This window comes from Somniosus microcephalus, unplaced genomic scaffold (genome assembly GCF_052327205.1).
Source record: "Somniosus microcephalus isolate GS21.2 unplaced genomic scaffold, FLI_Smic_1.0 unresolved_chr6, whole genome shotgun sequence".
NCBI classification, from domain to species: Eukaryota; Metazoa; Chordata; class Chondrichthyes; order Squaliformes; family Somniosidae; genus Somniosus; species Somniosus microcephalus.
Window position 1 is genome coordinate 10,062,296 of NW_028225184.1, and position 14,119 is coordinate 10,076,414.

Below are 14,119 nucleotides of genomic sequence, written 5' to 3' on the forward strand. Positions count from 1 at the left end.
CTCCTTTCTGGTGCCGTGACGCTTGTGAGGCACAGTCGATGGCGAACTGCCGATTGGAAAGAGTCTCGGCTGCACAAACTGTTAAAAGGTCTCATTATTTTCTTTACAACGACAAATTCAGTTCGCGACTCGCGGAAAGAACGTCCGACGACCATCGCACGTTCGCTACACTTCGCATAATTCATGGCTAGCTCCGCGCCGACATTCAAACCAAAACCGCGACTCAAAAATCAGACAGAGAGAGAGGCACAGGATGTTGGGGAAAAAAAAAATCACCGAAAGTCTCCTCAAGCGGGATCTCCGAGGGTTGGGGGTGAAGGGTCGGAGGTCGCTGCCTGCTCCCCCTTCCAACCTCTCCCGGGGGGAAGTCAATCTACAAGTTGGAGGTGGCTAACTTCTCTGTTGCTGCTCCGACCTTGTCCTCGTGCGCCGCTGCCGAACCGATGCCGCCTGCACGGTGATCCGGAGTGTCTCCCCTGGGAGACGGGGCAGTGAGGCTAGTATTAGTGACCAGAGCCACATCCTCCCCCGCACCCAGGGATCAGCCAACTCAGAACTGGCTGGGGAGGGGAGGGGAGGGCGGTGGAAGCTGGGGGGGGTGGGACGGGGTAGTGTGGGTGGGGGAAGGGGGAAAAGACCCGGGCCCTTCACGGGTCTGTGTGGGTCAGGAGAGAAGAGAGAAAGAGGGAGACAGGGAGAGAGAGAGAGAGAGAGAGAGGGAGAGAGAGACAGAGAGCGAGAGAGAGCGAGAGATCCTCGGGGTCACGGTATGAGAATCAGGGTCAGGGAGCGAGAGGTCCTCAGATCCAGGTGCAGGGGGAAGGGGGTGTGGCGGTCAGGAGAGAAGAGAGAAAGAGGGAGACAGGGGGAGAGAGAGAGAGAGAGAGAGAGAGAGAGAGAGATCCTCGGGGTCACGGTATGAGAATCAGGGTCAAGGAGCGAGAGGTCCTCAGATCCAGGTGCAGGGGGAAGGGGGTGTGGGGGTCGAGAGATCCCTCGGAGCGGAGGGTGGGGGAGAGGGGTAGGCAGAGCCCTCGTGGGGCCGTGCTGCCCCTCGGGGAGCGGAGGGTGGGGGAGAGGGGTAGGCAGAGCACTCGTGGGGCCGTGCTGCCCCTGAGGGAGCGGAGGGAGGAGGGAGAGAGGGGTAGGCAGAGCCCTCGTGGGACCGTGCTGCCCCTCGGGGAGCGGAGGGTGGGGGAGAGGGGTAGGCAGAGCCCTCGTGGGGCCGTGCTGCCCCTCGGGGAGCGGAGGGAGGAGGGAGAGGGGTAGGCAGAGCCCTCGTGGGGCCGTGCTGCCCCTCGGGGAGCGGAGGGAGGAGGGAGAGGGGTAGGCAGAGCCCTCGTGGGGCCGTGCTGCCACTGACGGTGCAGAGGGAGGGGTGGGTTAACCCCTCAGGGACCGTGCTGCCCCTCAGGGTGCGGAGGGAGGGGCGGGTTAACCACTCAGGGACCGTGCTGCCCCTCAGGGTGCGGAGGGAGGGGCGGGTAAACCCCTCAGGGACCGTGCTGCCCCTCGGAGTGGAGGGAGGGGCGGGTAAACCCCTCAGGGACCGTGCTGCCCCTCAGAGAGTGGAGGGAGGGGCGGGTTAACCCCTCAGGGACCGTGCTGCCCCTCAGGGAGTGGAGGGAGGGGCGGGTTAACCCCTCAGGGACCGTGCTGCCCCTCGGAGAGGAGGGAGGGGCGGGTAAACCCCTCAGGGACTGTGCTGCCCGAGGGTGCGGAGGGAGTGGAGGGTAAACCCCTCAGGGACCGTGCTGCCCCTGAGGGTGCGGAGGGAGGGGCGGGTAAACCCCTCAGGGACCGTGCTGCCCCTCAGGGACCGTGCTGCCTCTCAGGGTGCGGAGGGAGGGGCGGGTAAACCACTCGGGGACCGTGCTGCCCCTGAGGGTGCGGAGGGAGGGGCGGGTAAACCCCTCAGGGACCGTGCTGCCCCTCAGGGACCGTGCTGCCTCTCAGGGTGCGGAGGGAGGGGCGGGTAAACCACTCAGGGACCGTGCTGCCCCCAGGGAGTGGAGGGAGGGGCGGGTAAACCCCTCAGGGACCGTGCTGCCCCTCAGGGAGCGGAGGGAAGGGCAGAGGGGCGGGTAAACCCCTCAGGGGGCGGAGGGAGGGGCAGATTCAACCCTCAGGGTCCGCCGTGGTGCCCCATCAGATTGTGGAGCAACCTCTGTCGCCCGGCCGAATAGTCATCCTCGTCCACATTGACCAGCAGCCGGATGGCCTCGTGCCCCACCGCCTGCTTGAGGGAGTCGGTGATGAAGACGCCCTTGAGGGCCTCCAGCAGCGAGCCGTTGATGTAGTCGCGCCAGAAGGCGTCCAGGTAGGTCAGCTCGGAGAACTTGATGTCGCAGATGATGGAGCCCAGGTCCCGAGACTTCAGGATGGTGTTGGCCTGGGAGAAGCGCTCGAACTGGCGCTCCAGCGGGTCGGGCTTGTTGGAGAACACGTTGCCGTCCAGCGCCGTCTCGTGCTGGCAGTACTCGGCCCGGACCCGCAGTCGGATATCTGAGAGAGAGAGAGAGGGGAGAGAGTTAGAGCAGGAACAGAGCGGGGAGGGCGAGGGGCGAGGGACAGAGGGGCGAGAGGCAGAGGGCGAGGGACAACAACAACTGGCATTTATATAGCACCTTTACCGCTGTAAAAACTCCCAAGGTGCTTCACAGGAGCGATTATCTGACAGAATTTGACACGGAGCCACATCAGGAGATATTAGGGCAGGTGACCAAAAGCTGGGTCAAAGAGGGAGGTTTTAAGGAGCCTTTTAAAGGAGGAGAGAGAGGCGGAGAGGTTTAGGGAGGGAATTCCAGAGCTCGGGGCCCAGGCAGCTGAAGGCACGGCCGCCAATGGTGGAGCGATGGAAATCGGGGGATGCTCAAGAGGGCAGAATTGGAGGAGCGCAGAGATCTCGGAGGGTTGTAGGGGCTGGAGAAGGTCACAGAGATAGGGAGGGTTGTAGGGGGTTACAGAGATAGGGAGGGTTGTAGGGGCTGGAGGAGGTTACAGAGATAGGGAGGGGTGTAGGAGGTTACAGAGATAGGGAGGGGTGTAGGGGCTGGAGGAGGTTACAGAGATAGGGAGTGGTGTAGGGGCTGGAGGAGGTTACAGAGATAGGGAGGGTTGTAGGGGCTGGAGGAGGTTACAGAGATAGGGAGGGGTGTAGGGGCTGGAGGAGGTTACAGAGATAGAGAGGGGTGCAGGGGCTGGAGGAGGTTACAGAGATAGGGAGGGGTGCGGGGGTTGGAGGAGGTTACAGAGATAGGGAGGGTTGTAGGGGCTGGAGGAGGTTACAGAGATAGGGAGGGGTGCAGGGGCTGGAGGAGGTTACAGAGTTAGGGAGGGTTGCCGGGGCTGGAGGAGGTTACAGAGATAGGGAGGGTTGTAGGGGCTGGAGGAGGTTACAGAGATAGGGAGTGGTGTAGGGGCTGGAGGAGGTTACAGAGATAGAGAGGGGTGCAGGGGCTGGAGGAGGTTACAGAGATAGGGAGGGGTGTAGGGGCTGCAGGAGGTTACAGAGATAGGGAGGGGTGTAGGGGCTGGAGGAGGTTACAGGGATAGGGAGGGGTGTAGGGGCTGGAGGAGGTTACAGGGATAGGGAGGGGTGTCGGGGCTGGAGGAGGTTACAGGGATAGGGAGGGGTGTCGGGGCTGGAGGAGGTTACAGGGATAGGGAGGGGTGTCGGGGCTGGAGGAGGTTACAGGGATAGGGAGGGGTGTCGGGGCTGGAGGAGGTTACAGAGATAGGGAGGGGTGTAGGGGCTGGAGGAGGTTACAGAGATAGGGAGGGGTGTCGGGGCTGGAGGAGGTTACAGGGATAGGGAGGGGTGTAGGGGCTGGAGGAGGTTACAGGGATAGGGAGGGGTGTAGGGGCTGGAGGAGGTTACAGAGATAGGGAGGGTTGTAGGGGCTGGAGGAGGTTACAGAGATAGGGAGGGAGCGAGGAGGCCATGGAGAGGATTTGAAAACGAGGATGAGAATTTTAAAATCGAGGCGTTGCCGGACTGGGAGCCAATGTGGGGCAGCGAGCACGGGGTGACGGGTGAACGGGACGAGTTAGGACACGGGGCAGCGGGAGTTTTGGATGACCTCAAGTTTAGGTAGGGCGGAACGTGGGAGGCTGGCCAGGAGTGCATTGGAATAGTCAAGTCTAGAGGGGTCAAAGACATGGACGAGGGTTTCAGCAGCGGATGAGCTGAGGCAAAGGCAGAGATGGGCGATGTTCCAGAGGTGGAACGAGGCGGTCTTGGGTACGGAGTGGACGGGTGGTGGGAAAACTGATCTCGGGGTGGAAGGGGACACCGAGGTTTGCCAACTGTGTGGTTAAGCCTCAGACTGTGGCCAGGGAGAGGGACGGAGTCGGCGGCTGGGGAATACAGTTTGTGCATATTGAGCCGGAAGTAAATTTCTGCTGGCCCTGGATTCAGACACTGTGGAGGGATCGAGAAACGCGGGATGAGAAGCCATTGCAGGAGATTCTGGGGCCGCGACTGCATCGATGTGACGGGATGGAGGAGGGGGAGTCCCATAGGCGGACAGGGAACAGTGAGGGACGGACAGGCGGAGACCACGCGCTACGATCAGACTCTCACCGCAAGTCTGCTTCTCCTTGGTGTCCAGGACAGTCGATTTCTTCCGCTTGCCCCGAGAGTTCCCAGGGGCTCTGCCCCGATACAGTCTCTGTCGGAGGGGCTGCGGAGTGGCGGGGGAACAGTACAGCAAGCGATGGGACAGATCTGCAGAAAGAGTAATGGGAGAGTGTAGAGGGAGCTTTACTCTGTATCTAACCCTGTGCTGTACCTGCCCTGGGAGTGTTTGATGGGACAGTGTAGAGGGAGCTTTACTCTGTATCTAACCCGTGCTGTACCTGCCCTGGGAGTGTTTGATGGGACAGTTTAGAGGGAGCTTTACTCTGTATCTAACCCCGTGCTGTACCTGCCCTGGGAGTGTTTGATGGGAGAGTGTAGAGGGAGCTTTACTCTGTATCTAACCCGTGTTGTACCTGCCTTGGGAGTGTTTGATGGGACAGTGTAGAGGGAGCTTTACTCTGTATCTAACCCGTGCTGTACCTGCCCTGGGAGTGTTTGATGGGACAGTGTAGAGGGAGCTTTACTCTGTATCTAACCCCGTGCTGTACCTGCCCTGGGAGTGTTTGATGGGACAGTGCAGAGGGAGCTTTACTCTGTATCTCACCCATGCTGTACCTGCCCTGGGAGTCTTTGATGGGACAGTGTAGAGGGAGCTTTACTCTGTATCTAACCTCTGCTGTACCTGCCCTGGGAGCTTTACTCTGTATCGAACCCCGTGCTGTACCTGCCCTGGGAGTGTTTGACGGGACAGTGTAGAGGGAGCTTTACTCTGTATCGAACCCCGTGCTGTACCTGATTTGCCGTATTCTGATCCTCCAGTCGCCGACAATGTTCGAGGCATCACGTATGTCACTGACGTGTCCTCCAGGTATTTGTCCACCGGATCCGGAGACACTGGAAGATGGAGGAGGAGAAGGAGTTAGCTGTCTGTTCGCCGGCACCTGTTACACTATCGGCTCGGTCACCACGTTTCCCGCCGGATCTCCGAGCTCCCGGAGCCTCCCTGTACCTTTAGAATCGGCCCAACCTCAGACACCGAATAGATCCCTTTCCGGTAATTATCTGCGGTGCTGGAAACGTGCCAGACAAGAATGGACAGAACTCGCCTTCTTCCACCTCAGGACGTTCCAAAGCACTTCACAGCCAAGGTGCTCAGTGTTTTAAATGTAGGAACCGCGGCAGCTAATTTGCACACAATTCCACTTTCCCTGGATTCCCCTAGAGTCCAAAAATCTCTCGATTTCCGTCTTGAATATACTCGATGACGGAGCCTCCGCAGCCCTGTGGGGCAGAGAGTTCCAAAGATTCACCGCCCTCTGAGTGAAGAAATCGCTCCTCATTTCAGTCCTAAATGGTTTACCCCTTATCCTTAGACTGTGACCCCTGGTTCTGGACTCCCCGACCATCGGGAACATCCTTCCTGCATCTAGTCTGTCCAGTCCTGTTAGAATTTTATAAGTTTCGATGAGATCCCCTCTCATTCTTCTAAACTCTAGCGAGTACAAGCCCAATCGACCCAATCTCTCCTCATACGTCATTCCTGCCATCCCAGGTATCAGTCTGGTGAATCTTCGCTGCACTCCCTCCATGGCAAGAACATCCTTCCTCAGATAAGGTGACCAAAACTGCACACAATACTCAAGGTGTGGCCTCACCAAGGCCCTGTGCAACTGCAGCAAGACATCCTTGTTCTTGTACTCGAATCCTCTCACTACGAAGGCCAACATACCATTTGCCTTCTTAACTGCCTGCATGCTTACCTGCAGCGACTGGTGCACAAGGACACCCAGGTCTCGTTGCACTTCCCCTTCTCCCAATCTATTGCCGTTCAGATGATAATTACGAGGGGCGTAGATAGGGTAGATAGAAAGGAACTTTCCCCCCCCCACCCCCCGAGTAGAGGGGTCAATAACCAGGGGGCATAGTTTCAAGGTAAGGGGCGGGAGGTTTAGAGGGGATTTGAGGAAGAACTTATTCACCCAGAGGGTGGTTGGAATCTGGAACTCACCGCCTGAAAGGGTGGTCGAGGCAGGGACCCTCACGACATTCGAGAAGCATTTAGACGAGCACTCGAAACGCCACAGCAGACATAGAAACATAGAAGGTCGGAGCAGGAGTCGGCCGTTCGGCCCCTCGGGCCCGCTCCGCCGTTCGACGAGATCGCGGCCGATCCGATCCTGACCGCCGATCCGCTGTGACGGAACCGTCTCCTGAATCTAACGGAATCGGACGCACGAAATCGGAGCGGGATCGGGCTACGCGGCCCCTGGGCCCGCTCCGCTACCCGCGGGGCCGCGACCGATCCGGACCTAGACTCGTGTCCAAATTCCTGCCCGCTCCCCGTAACCCTTAATTCCCTTGACTTCTAGGAAAGTGTCTATTTCTGTTTGAAATTGATGTCACGATGTAGCTTGGACAGCTTTTTGGGGCAGCATATTCCATGGACCTACCGCCCTCTGAGCGAAGTAGTTCCTCCTCGTCTCGGTTTTGAAAGAGCAGCCCCTTATTCTAAGACTCCGCCCCCTAGTTCTAGTTTCGCCCGTCGTCGGCAACGCCCTCCCCGCATCCGCCCGATCCAACCCCTTCGCGACCTTCTACGTTTCGATAAGATGGCCTCTCGTTCTTCTGAACTCCAACGAGTAGAGTCCCGATCTACTCGACCTCTCCTCGTGCGTCCGTCCCCTCGTCCCCGGGATCGACCGAGCGAACCTTCTTTGTACCGACGTCGTCGGAAAACACGGCGTCGGATCCCCGCGTGGGGAATCGTCGAAAGCGACGGCGCGGAATGAGGCCGTTTCGGCGCGCCGTGTCCGCGCCGGCCGGTAAAGAGCTGTCCTGCCCGATCCCGCTTCCCGGCTCTTGGTGCGTGGCCCTGCGTGTCGGAGCGTCCCGAGTGCGCGTCCGAGCGCATTGTCAATGCGGCGAGGGTTCCTGCCTCTCCCGCCCCTTTCGGGCAGGGAGCTCCAGACCCCCACGACCCTCTGGGTGAAGAAATGTCCCTTCGAATCCCCTCTGACCCTTCCCCCGATTACTTTAAATCTGCGCCCCCTGGTTCGAGAGCCCTCCGCTGAGGGAAAGAGGTCCTTTCGAGCCACTCTATCTAGGCCCGTCATAATTTGACCCACCTCAATAAAGGTCTCCCCTCGGCCTACTCTGTCCCAAGGATAACGAGCCCAGCCTATCCTCCTAGCGGCGATTCTCTACTCTCGGCGACATCCTTGTAAATCTCCTCCGTCCCCTCTCGAGTGCGATCGCGTCGATCCTGTAATGCGGCGACCAGAACCGCACGCGGTATTGTAGACGAGGCAAACCGTCTGGCGGCGCGGTACGGCAGCTGCGGCTGCTGCGACCGGAAAGCCCTGCGGCGGGCGGTCCAAACCGCCCGACGCGTTACCGGCGCCCGGCTACCGACCGTAATAGAGCGCGTGTGCCAGAAACGCTGTCTACGGAGGTCGCGGGCCGTCGTCGAAGAGCCTACCCGCCCCGGCCGCGGTCTGTTCGCCCTCCTGCCGTCTGGGAGACGCTACGGGTGCGTTCGCACCCGGACGACCGGATTTCGGAACGGCTCCTTTCCCGGGGCTGTCGTCCGACCGAACTCCGCAAATCAACTCTAAAGCCTGCGCGTCTGCCGACGCGCTTTATTGCGGTCGCGTTGATGTGAATGTGTCGCGAGCCGAATGAATGTCGAACGTTGAAATGTCTCGATCTAAACGTACGCTCTCGGCAGCGGCGAGCCTACGTTTCGTCGTACCGCGCTTGTGCGCTAACGGTGACGGTCAAAGTTGATTTGATTTGATGTGATGATCTAGCGTCCTGTACAGTTGAAGCATAACCTCCCTGCTCTTGTGTTCTATGCCACGGCTAATGAAGGCGAGCGCGCCGTACGCCTTCTTAACCGCCTTATCCACCTGGCCTGCTACCTTCGGGGATCTGTGGACGTGCACCGCGAGGTCCCTTTGTTCCTCTGCGCTGCTCGGCGTCCCACCGTTTAACGTGTGTTCCCTTTCCTCGTCGGCCCTCCCCACGTGCGCTACCTCGCGCTGCTCCGGATTGAATCGCATTTGCCGCTGTTCTGGCCGCCTGACCGATTTATTGCTGTCTTCCTGCGGTCTGCGGCTTCCTTCTTCGGTCTCGGCCGCGCGGCCGATTTTCGTCTCGTCTGCAAACTTCTTCATCCGACCCCCTGTGTTCAAGTCGAGGTCGTCGACGTGTACCGCAAAAAGCGAGGGACCGAGTGCCGAGCCCTGCGGAACGCCGCCGGAAACGGCCTCCCGGTCGCACAAACCCCCGTCGACCGCGACCCTCTGCTTAGAAACGTCGATAGGAGCAGGCCGTTCGGCCCCTCGGGCCCGCTCCGCCGCTCGACGAGATCGCGGCCGATCGTCCAAATTCAGCACCCGGTCCCTGCCTTCTCCCCGTCTCCCTCGACGCCCTTAGCCTCGAGAAACATCTCCGACTCCTCGTCGAGTATCCTTAACGAATTGGCCTCGGCGCAGCGAGGGATAAATGCGGAGCGGGGGCGGGGCCTGGCGCTGCGAGGGTTAACGGCAGAGCGGGGCGGGGCCCGGCGCAGCGAGGGTTAAAGGCGGAGCGGGGGCGGGGCCTGGCGCAGCGAGGGTTAAAGGCGGAGCGGGGGCGGGGCCCGGCGCAGCGAGGGTTAAAGGCGGAGCGGGGGCGGGGCCCGGCGCAGCGAGGGTTAAATGCGGAGCGGGGCGGGGCCTGGCGCAGCGAGGGTTAAAGGCGGAGCGGGGCGGGGCCCGGCGCAGCGAGGGTTAAATGCGGAGCGGGGCGGGGCCTGGCGCAGCGAGGGTTAAAGGCGGAGCGGGGGCGGGGCCCGGCGCAGCGAGGGTTAATGGCAGAGCGGGGCGCTGCCCGACGCAGCGAGGGTTAATGGCAGAGCGGGGGCGGGGCCCGGCGCAGCGAGGGTTAAATGCGGAGCGGGGCGGGGCCCGGCGCAGCGAGGGTTAATGGCAGAGCGGGGCGCTGCCCGACGCAGCGAGGGTTAATGGCAGAGCGGGGGCGGGGCCCGGCGCAGTGAGGGTTAATGGCAGAGCGGGGCGCTGCCTGACGCAGCGAGGGTTAATGGCAGAGCGGGGGGCTCCCTCCTGGCGCTGCGAGGGTTAACTCGGGAGGCCAGCCACTGTGTGCAGCTGAAGGCACTTGACAAGGGCGAGGCCAGTCATGTGAGGACGCTGCTTCTCCTGCACTCGGCCTCAGCAAGTCCTGCTTGCAGCACCTATAAAGAGAGGCTCGGCGGTGCGGCCTTGCATGGAGTGCGGCGCTTCACAGAGTGGGCCCGGGACGGACTGCCCGGGGTGACGGGAGTCGGGGGAGTCCGGGGAGTGAGGCGAGGCCGAGGCCGCGGAGGGCTCCGGAGACCGGGTGAGGCTCGCTTGAACGGTGGCGTTGAACTGAGGTCGCTGAAGTGGCTTCGAGGTGGGGAGGCCGTGCCGGGAGAGCCCGGCCCCGCCACGTGCTGCTCTCGTTCTGTGTGGGAATGCCGGTCGATTCGAGTCCGATGGCTTTCTCGGCGTGACCAGTCGCGTCCGATGTAGCCGAAACGTCGACTCTGTTTCTCTCTCCGCGGACGCCGCCTGGCCTGCTGAGTTTTTCGCGGCGTTTTCCGTCGTTCTTTTGTACTCTGTGCCTGTCGATTGTAATCCGGGTTTTATTCTCCACGGGGATAGTGATTTCGTTTAGTAGTGCGTGTTTTAGCCGGTGTTTCGGAAGGCTTTCGATAAAGTCCCGCATGAGACACTAGCGTGCAAAGTTAAGGCACGTGGGACTGGGGGCAAGGTATTGACTTGGATAGAGAACTGGCTGGCGGACAGAAAGCAAAGAGTTGGAATAAACGGGTCTTTTTCCGAGTGGCAGGCCGTGACTAGTGGGGTACTGCAGGGATCAGTCCTTGGGCCCCGGCTATTCACAATATATATTAACGATCTGGACGAGGGAACTGGATGTAATATCTCCAAGTTTGCAGACGACACAAAGCTGGGTGGGCGTGTGTGCTGTGAGGAGGATGCCGAGAAACTCCAGGGCGATTTGGACAGGTTGGGGGATTGGGCAGAAGCACGGCAGTTGCAGTATAACGTGGATAAATGCGAGGTTATCCGCTTCGGTGGCAAAAACAGGAAGGCAGATTATTATCTGAACGGCAATAGATTGGGAGAAGGGGAAGTGCAACGAGACCTGGGTGTCCTTGTGCACCAGTCGCTGAAGGTAAGCATGCAGGTGCAGCAGGCGGTTAAGAAGGCAAATGGTACGTCGGCCTTCGTAGCGAAAGGATTCGAGTACAGGAGCGAGGATGTCTTGCTGCAGTTGAGAACACACCTCGAGTATCGTGCGCTGTTTTGGTCGCCTTACCTGAGGATGGACGTTCTTGCCACGGAGGGAGTGCAGCGAAGATTCACCAGGCCGATACCAGGGATGGCAGGAATGACGTACGAGGAGAGATTGGGTCGATTGGGCTTATACTCGTCGGAGTTCAGAAGAATGAGAGGGGATCTCATCAAAACTTATACAATTCTGACAGGACCGGGTGCAGGAAGGATGTTCCCGACGGTCGGGGAGTCCAGAACCAGGGGTCACAGTCTAAGGATAAGGGGTAAGCCGTTTAGGACTGAGATGAGGAGGAATTTCTTCACCCAGAGAGTGGTGAACCTGTGGAATTCTCTACCACAGAAGGCAGTAGAGGCCAAGTCATTAAATATATTCAAGAAGGAGTTGGATATATTTCTTAAGGCTAAAGGGATCGAGGGAGATGGGGAGAAAGCAGGGACAGGGTACTGAATTTGGATGGTCAGCCACGATCGCGTTGAATGGCGGGGCAGGCTCGAGGGGCCGAATGGCCTCCTCCTGCTCCTATCTTCTATGTTTCTATGGATCAGAAACCACTTACAGTTCTGGCCTGGCCAGCGACAGGCAAACGAATGGAAAAAAAAAAAGTCAATTGTTGGAGCTGTCGTACTTTCACACTCACACATCCTGTGCGGCGGGCAACCTGCCAGCTGTCATTATCAAAGCCCCAAAAGTGTCCACACGCTGATAAAAGTTGTCAAAAGCGGGCCAGAAAGCACCTGGGCGACTGTTCGTGTGTTACGTCGCATCCTGTATTTCACAACTGCAGAGGTTTGACTTCGCCACTTCAGCCGGCGAAAGCCCTTCTGCAACCTTGTGGCCTGTTTTGTCGTAGCCATGAACAACTTGTCCTTATATAGCGCCTTCAAACATGACACAAAGCTGGGTGGGCGCATGTGCTGTGAGGAGGATGCAGAGAAACTCCAGCACGATTTGGACAGGTTGGGCGACGTGGCAGATGCAGTATAATGTGGATAAATGCGAGGTTATCCGCTTCGGTGGCAAAAACAGGAAGGCAGATTATTATCTGAACGGCAACAGATTGGGAGAAGGGGAAGTGCAACGAGACCTGGGCGTCCTTGTGCACCAGTCGCTGAAGGTAAGCGTGCAGGTGCAGCAGGCGGTTAAGAAGGCAAATGTTACGTTGGCCTTCGTAGCGAGAGGATTCGAGTACAGGAGCGAGGATGTCTTGCTGCAGTTGAGAACACACCTCGAGTATTGTGTGCTGTTTTGGTCGCCTTATCTGAGGAAGGATGTTCTTGCCGTGGAGGGAGTGCAGCGAAGATTCACCAGGCTGATACCTGGGATGGCAGGAATGATGTATGAGGAGAGATTGGGTCGATTGGGCTTGTACTCGTTGGAGTTTAGAAGAATGAGAGGGCATCTCATTGAAACTTATAAAATTCTAACAGGACCAGACAGACTAGATGCAGGAAGGATGTTCCCGATGGTCAGGGAGTCCAGAACCAGGGGACACAGTCTAAGGATAAGGTGTAAGCCATTTAGGACAGAGATGAGGAGGAATTTCTTCACCCAGAGAGTGGTGAACCTGTGGAATTCTCTACCACATAAGGCAGTTGAGGGCAATTCATTAAATATATTCAAGGAGTTAGATATATTTCTTAAGGCTAAAAGGATCAAGGGCTATGGGGAGAAAGCAGGGACAGGGTACTGAATTTGGACAATCAGCCACGATCGCGTTGAATGGCGGAGCAGGCTCGAGGGGCCGAACGGCCTACTCCTGCTCCTATCTTCTATGTTTCTAGTGCTGCACTCACTCGGTACCGGCCCCTCCGACGGTGCGGCGCTCCCTCGGTGCTGACCTTCCGACGGTGCGGCGCACCCCCCCGGTACTGACCGTCCGACGGTGCGGCGCTCCCTCGGTACTGCGCTTCCGACGGTGCGGCGCTCCCTCGGTACTGCCCCTCCGACAGTGCGGCGCTCCCTCGGTACTGCCCCTCCGACAGTGCAACGCTCCCCCCAAGTACTGCCCCTCCGACAGTGCGACGCTCCCCCCCGGTACTGACCCTCCGACAGTGCGGCGCTCCCTCGGTACTACCCCGCAGTCCTACCATTCAGCACCTCATATTTGACCCAGGAACAGGAGGCCGTTCAGTCCCTAGAAACTCCTGCAGTGTCTTGCGGATGAGACGTTAAGCAGAGAGCCTGTCTGCCGTCTCGAAGTTTGGCTGGAGTCACGCCTACCTGTTTGAAAGTCCATGTTAGTCACATCCTTGCGAGTTCCATCCTCTATTTCGGACGCTGGTGAGAGGATGAAACACCCGACTATCTGGCCTTCGATTCCACACAATTTGCTCCACGACTTCAGAAAATCCAGCTCAATTTTGCTCTCCGTGGAACTGTGGGAAATCATACTCGTCCGAGCCCGGAGTCTCTCAGGATAGAGAGTCAGGAACAGGAGGAGGCCCGTTCAGCCCCCTCGACCATTACACAGGAACAGGAGGAGGCCCGTTCAGGCCCTCGAGCCTGTTACACAGGAACAGGAGGAAGCCCATTCAGCCCCTCGAGCCTGTTACACAGGAACAGGAGGAGGTCCATTCAGACCCCTCGAGCCTGTTACACAGGAACAGGAGGAGGCCCGTTCAGCCCCTCGAGCCCGTTACACAGGAACAGGAGGAGGCCCATTCAGCCCCCTCGAGCCTGTTACACAGGAACAACAGGAGGCCCATTCAGCCCCCTCGAGCCTGTCACACAGGAGCGGGAGGAGGCCCGTTCAGCCCCCTCGAGCCTGTCACACAGGAACAGGAGGAGGCCCGTTCAGCCCCCTCGAGCCTGTTACACAGGAACAGGAGGAGGCCCGTTCAGGCCCTCGAGCCTGTTACACAGGAACAGGAGGAGGCCCGTTCAGCCCCCTCGAGCCTGTTACACAGGAACAGGAGGAGGCCCGTTCAGCCCCTCGAGCCCGTTACACAGGAACAGGAGGAGGCCCATTCAGCCCCCTCGAGCCTGTTACACAGGAACAGCAGGAGGCCCGTTCAGCCCCCTCGAGCCTGTCACACAGGAGCGGGAGGAGGCCCGTTCAGCCACCTCGAGCCTGTCACACAGGAACAGGAGGAGGCCCGTTCAGCCCCCTCGAGCCTGTTACACAGGAACAGGAGGAGGCCCGTTCAGCTCCCCTCGAGCCTGTCACACAGGAACAGGAGGAGGCCCGTTCAT

General features: G+C 59.3%; 1 protein-coding gene across 1 annotated transcript; it reads right to left on the reverse strand.

The window, feature by feature from the left end:
* Positions 1 to 76: 76 nt before the first annotated feature.
* Positions 77 to 13,316, reverse strand: LOC147087044 (death effector domain-containing protein-like). The gene is made up of 5 exons (XM_085978018.1): positions 13,148 to 13,316; positions 8,617 to 8,765; positions 5,375 to 5,492; positions 4,586 to 4,729; positions 77 to 2,505 (listed from the first exon to the last, which is right to left on the reverse strand). The coding sequence occupies exons 1-5, from the start codon at positions 13,314 to 13,316 to the stop codon at positions 2,126 to 2,128; spliced, it is 960 nt and encodes a 319-aa protein (XP_085834144.1). The 3' UTR covers positions 77 to 2,125.
* Positions 13,317 to 14,119: the final 803 nt, after the last annotated feature.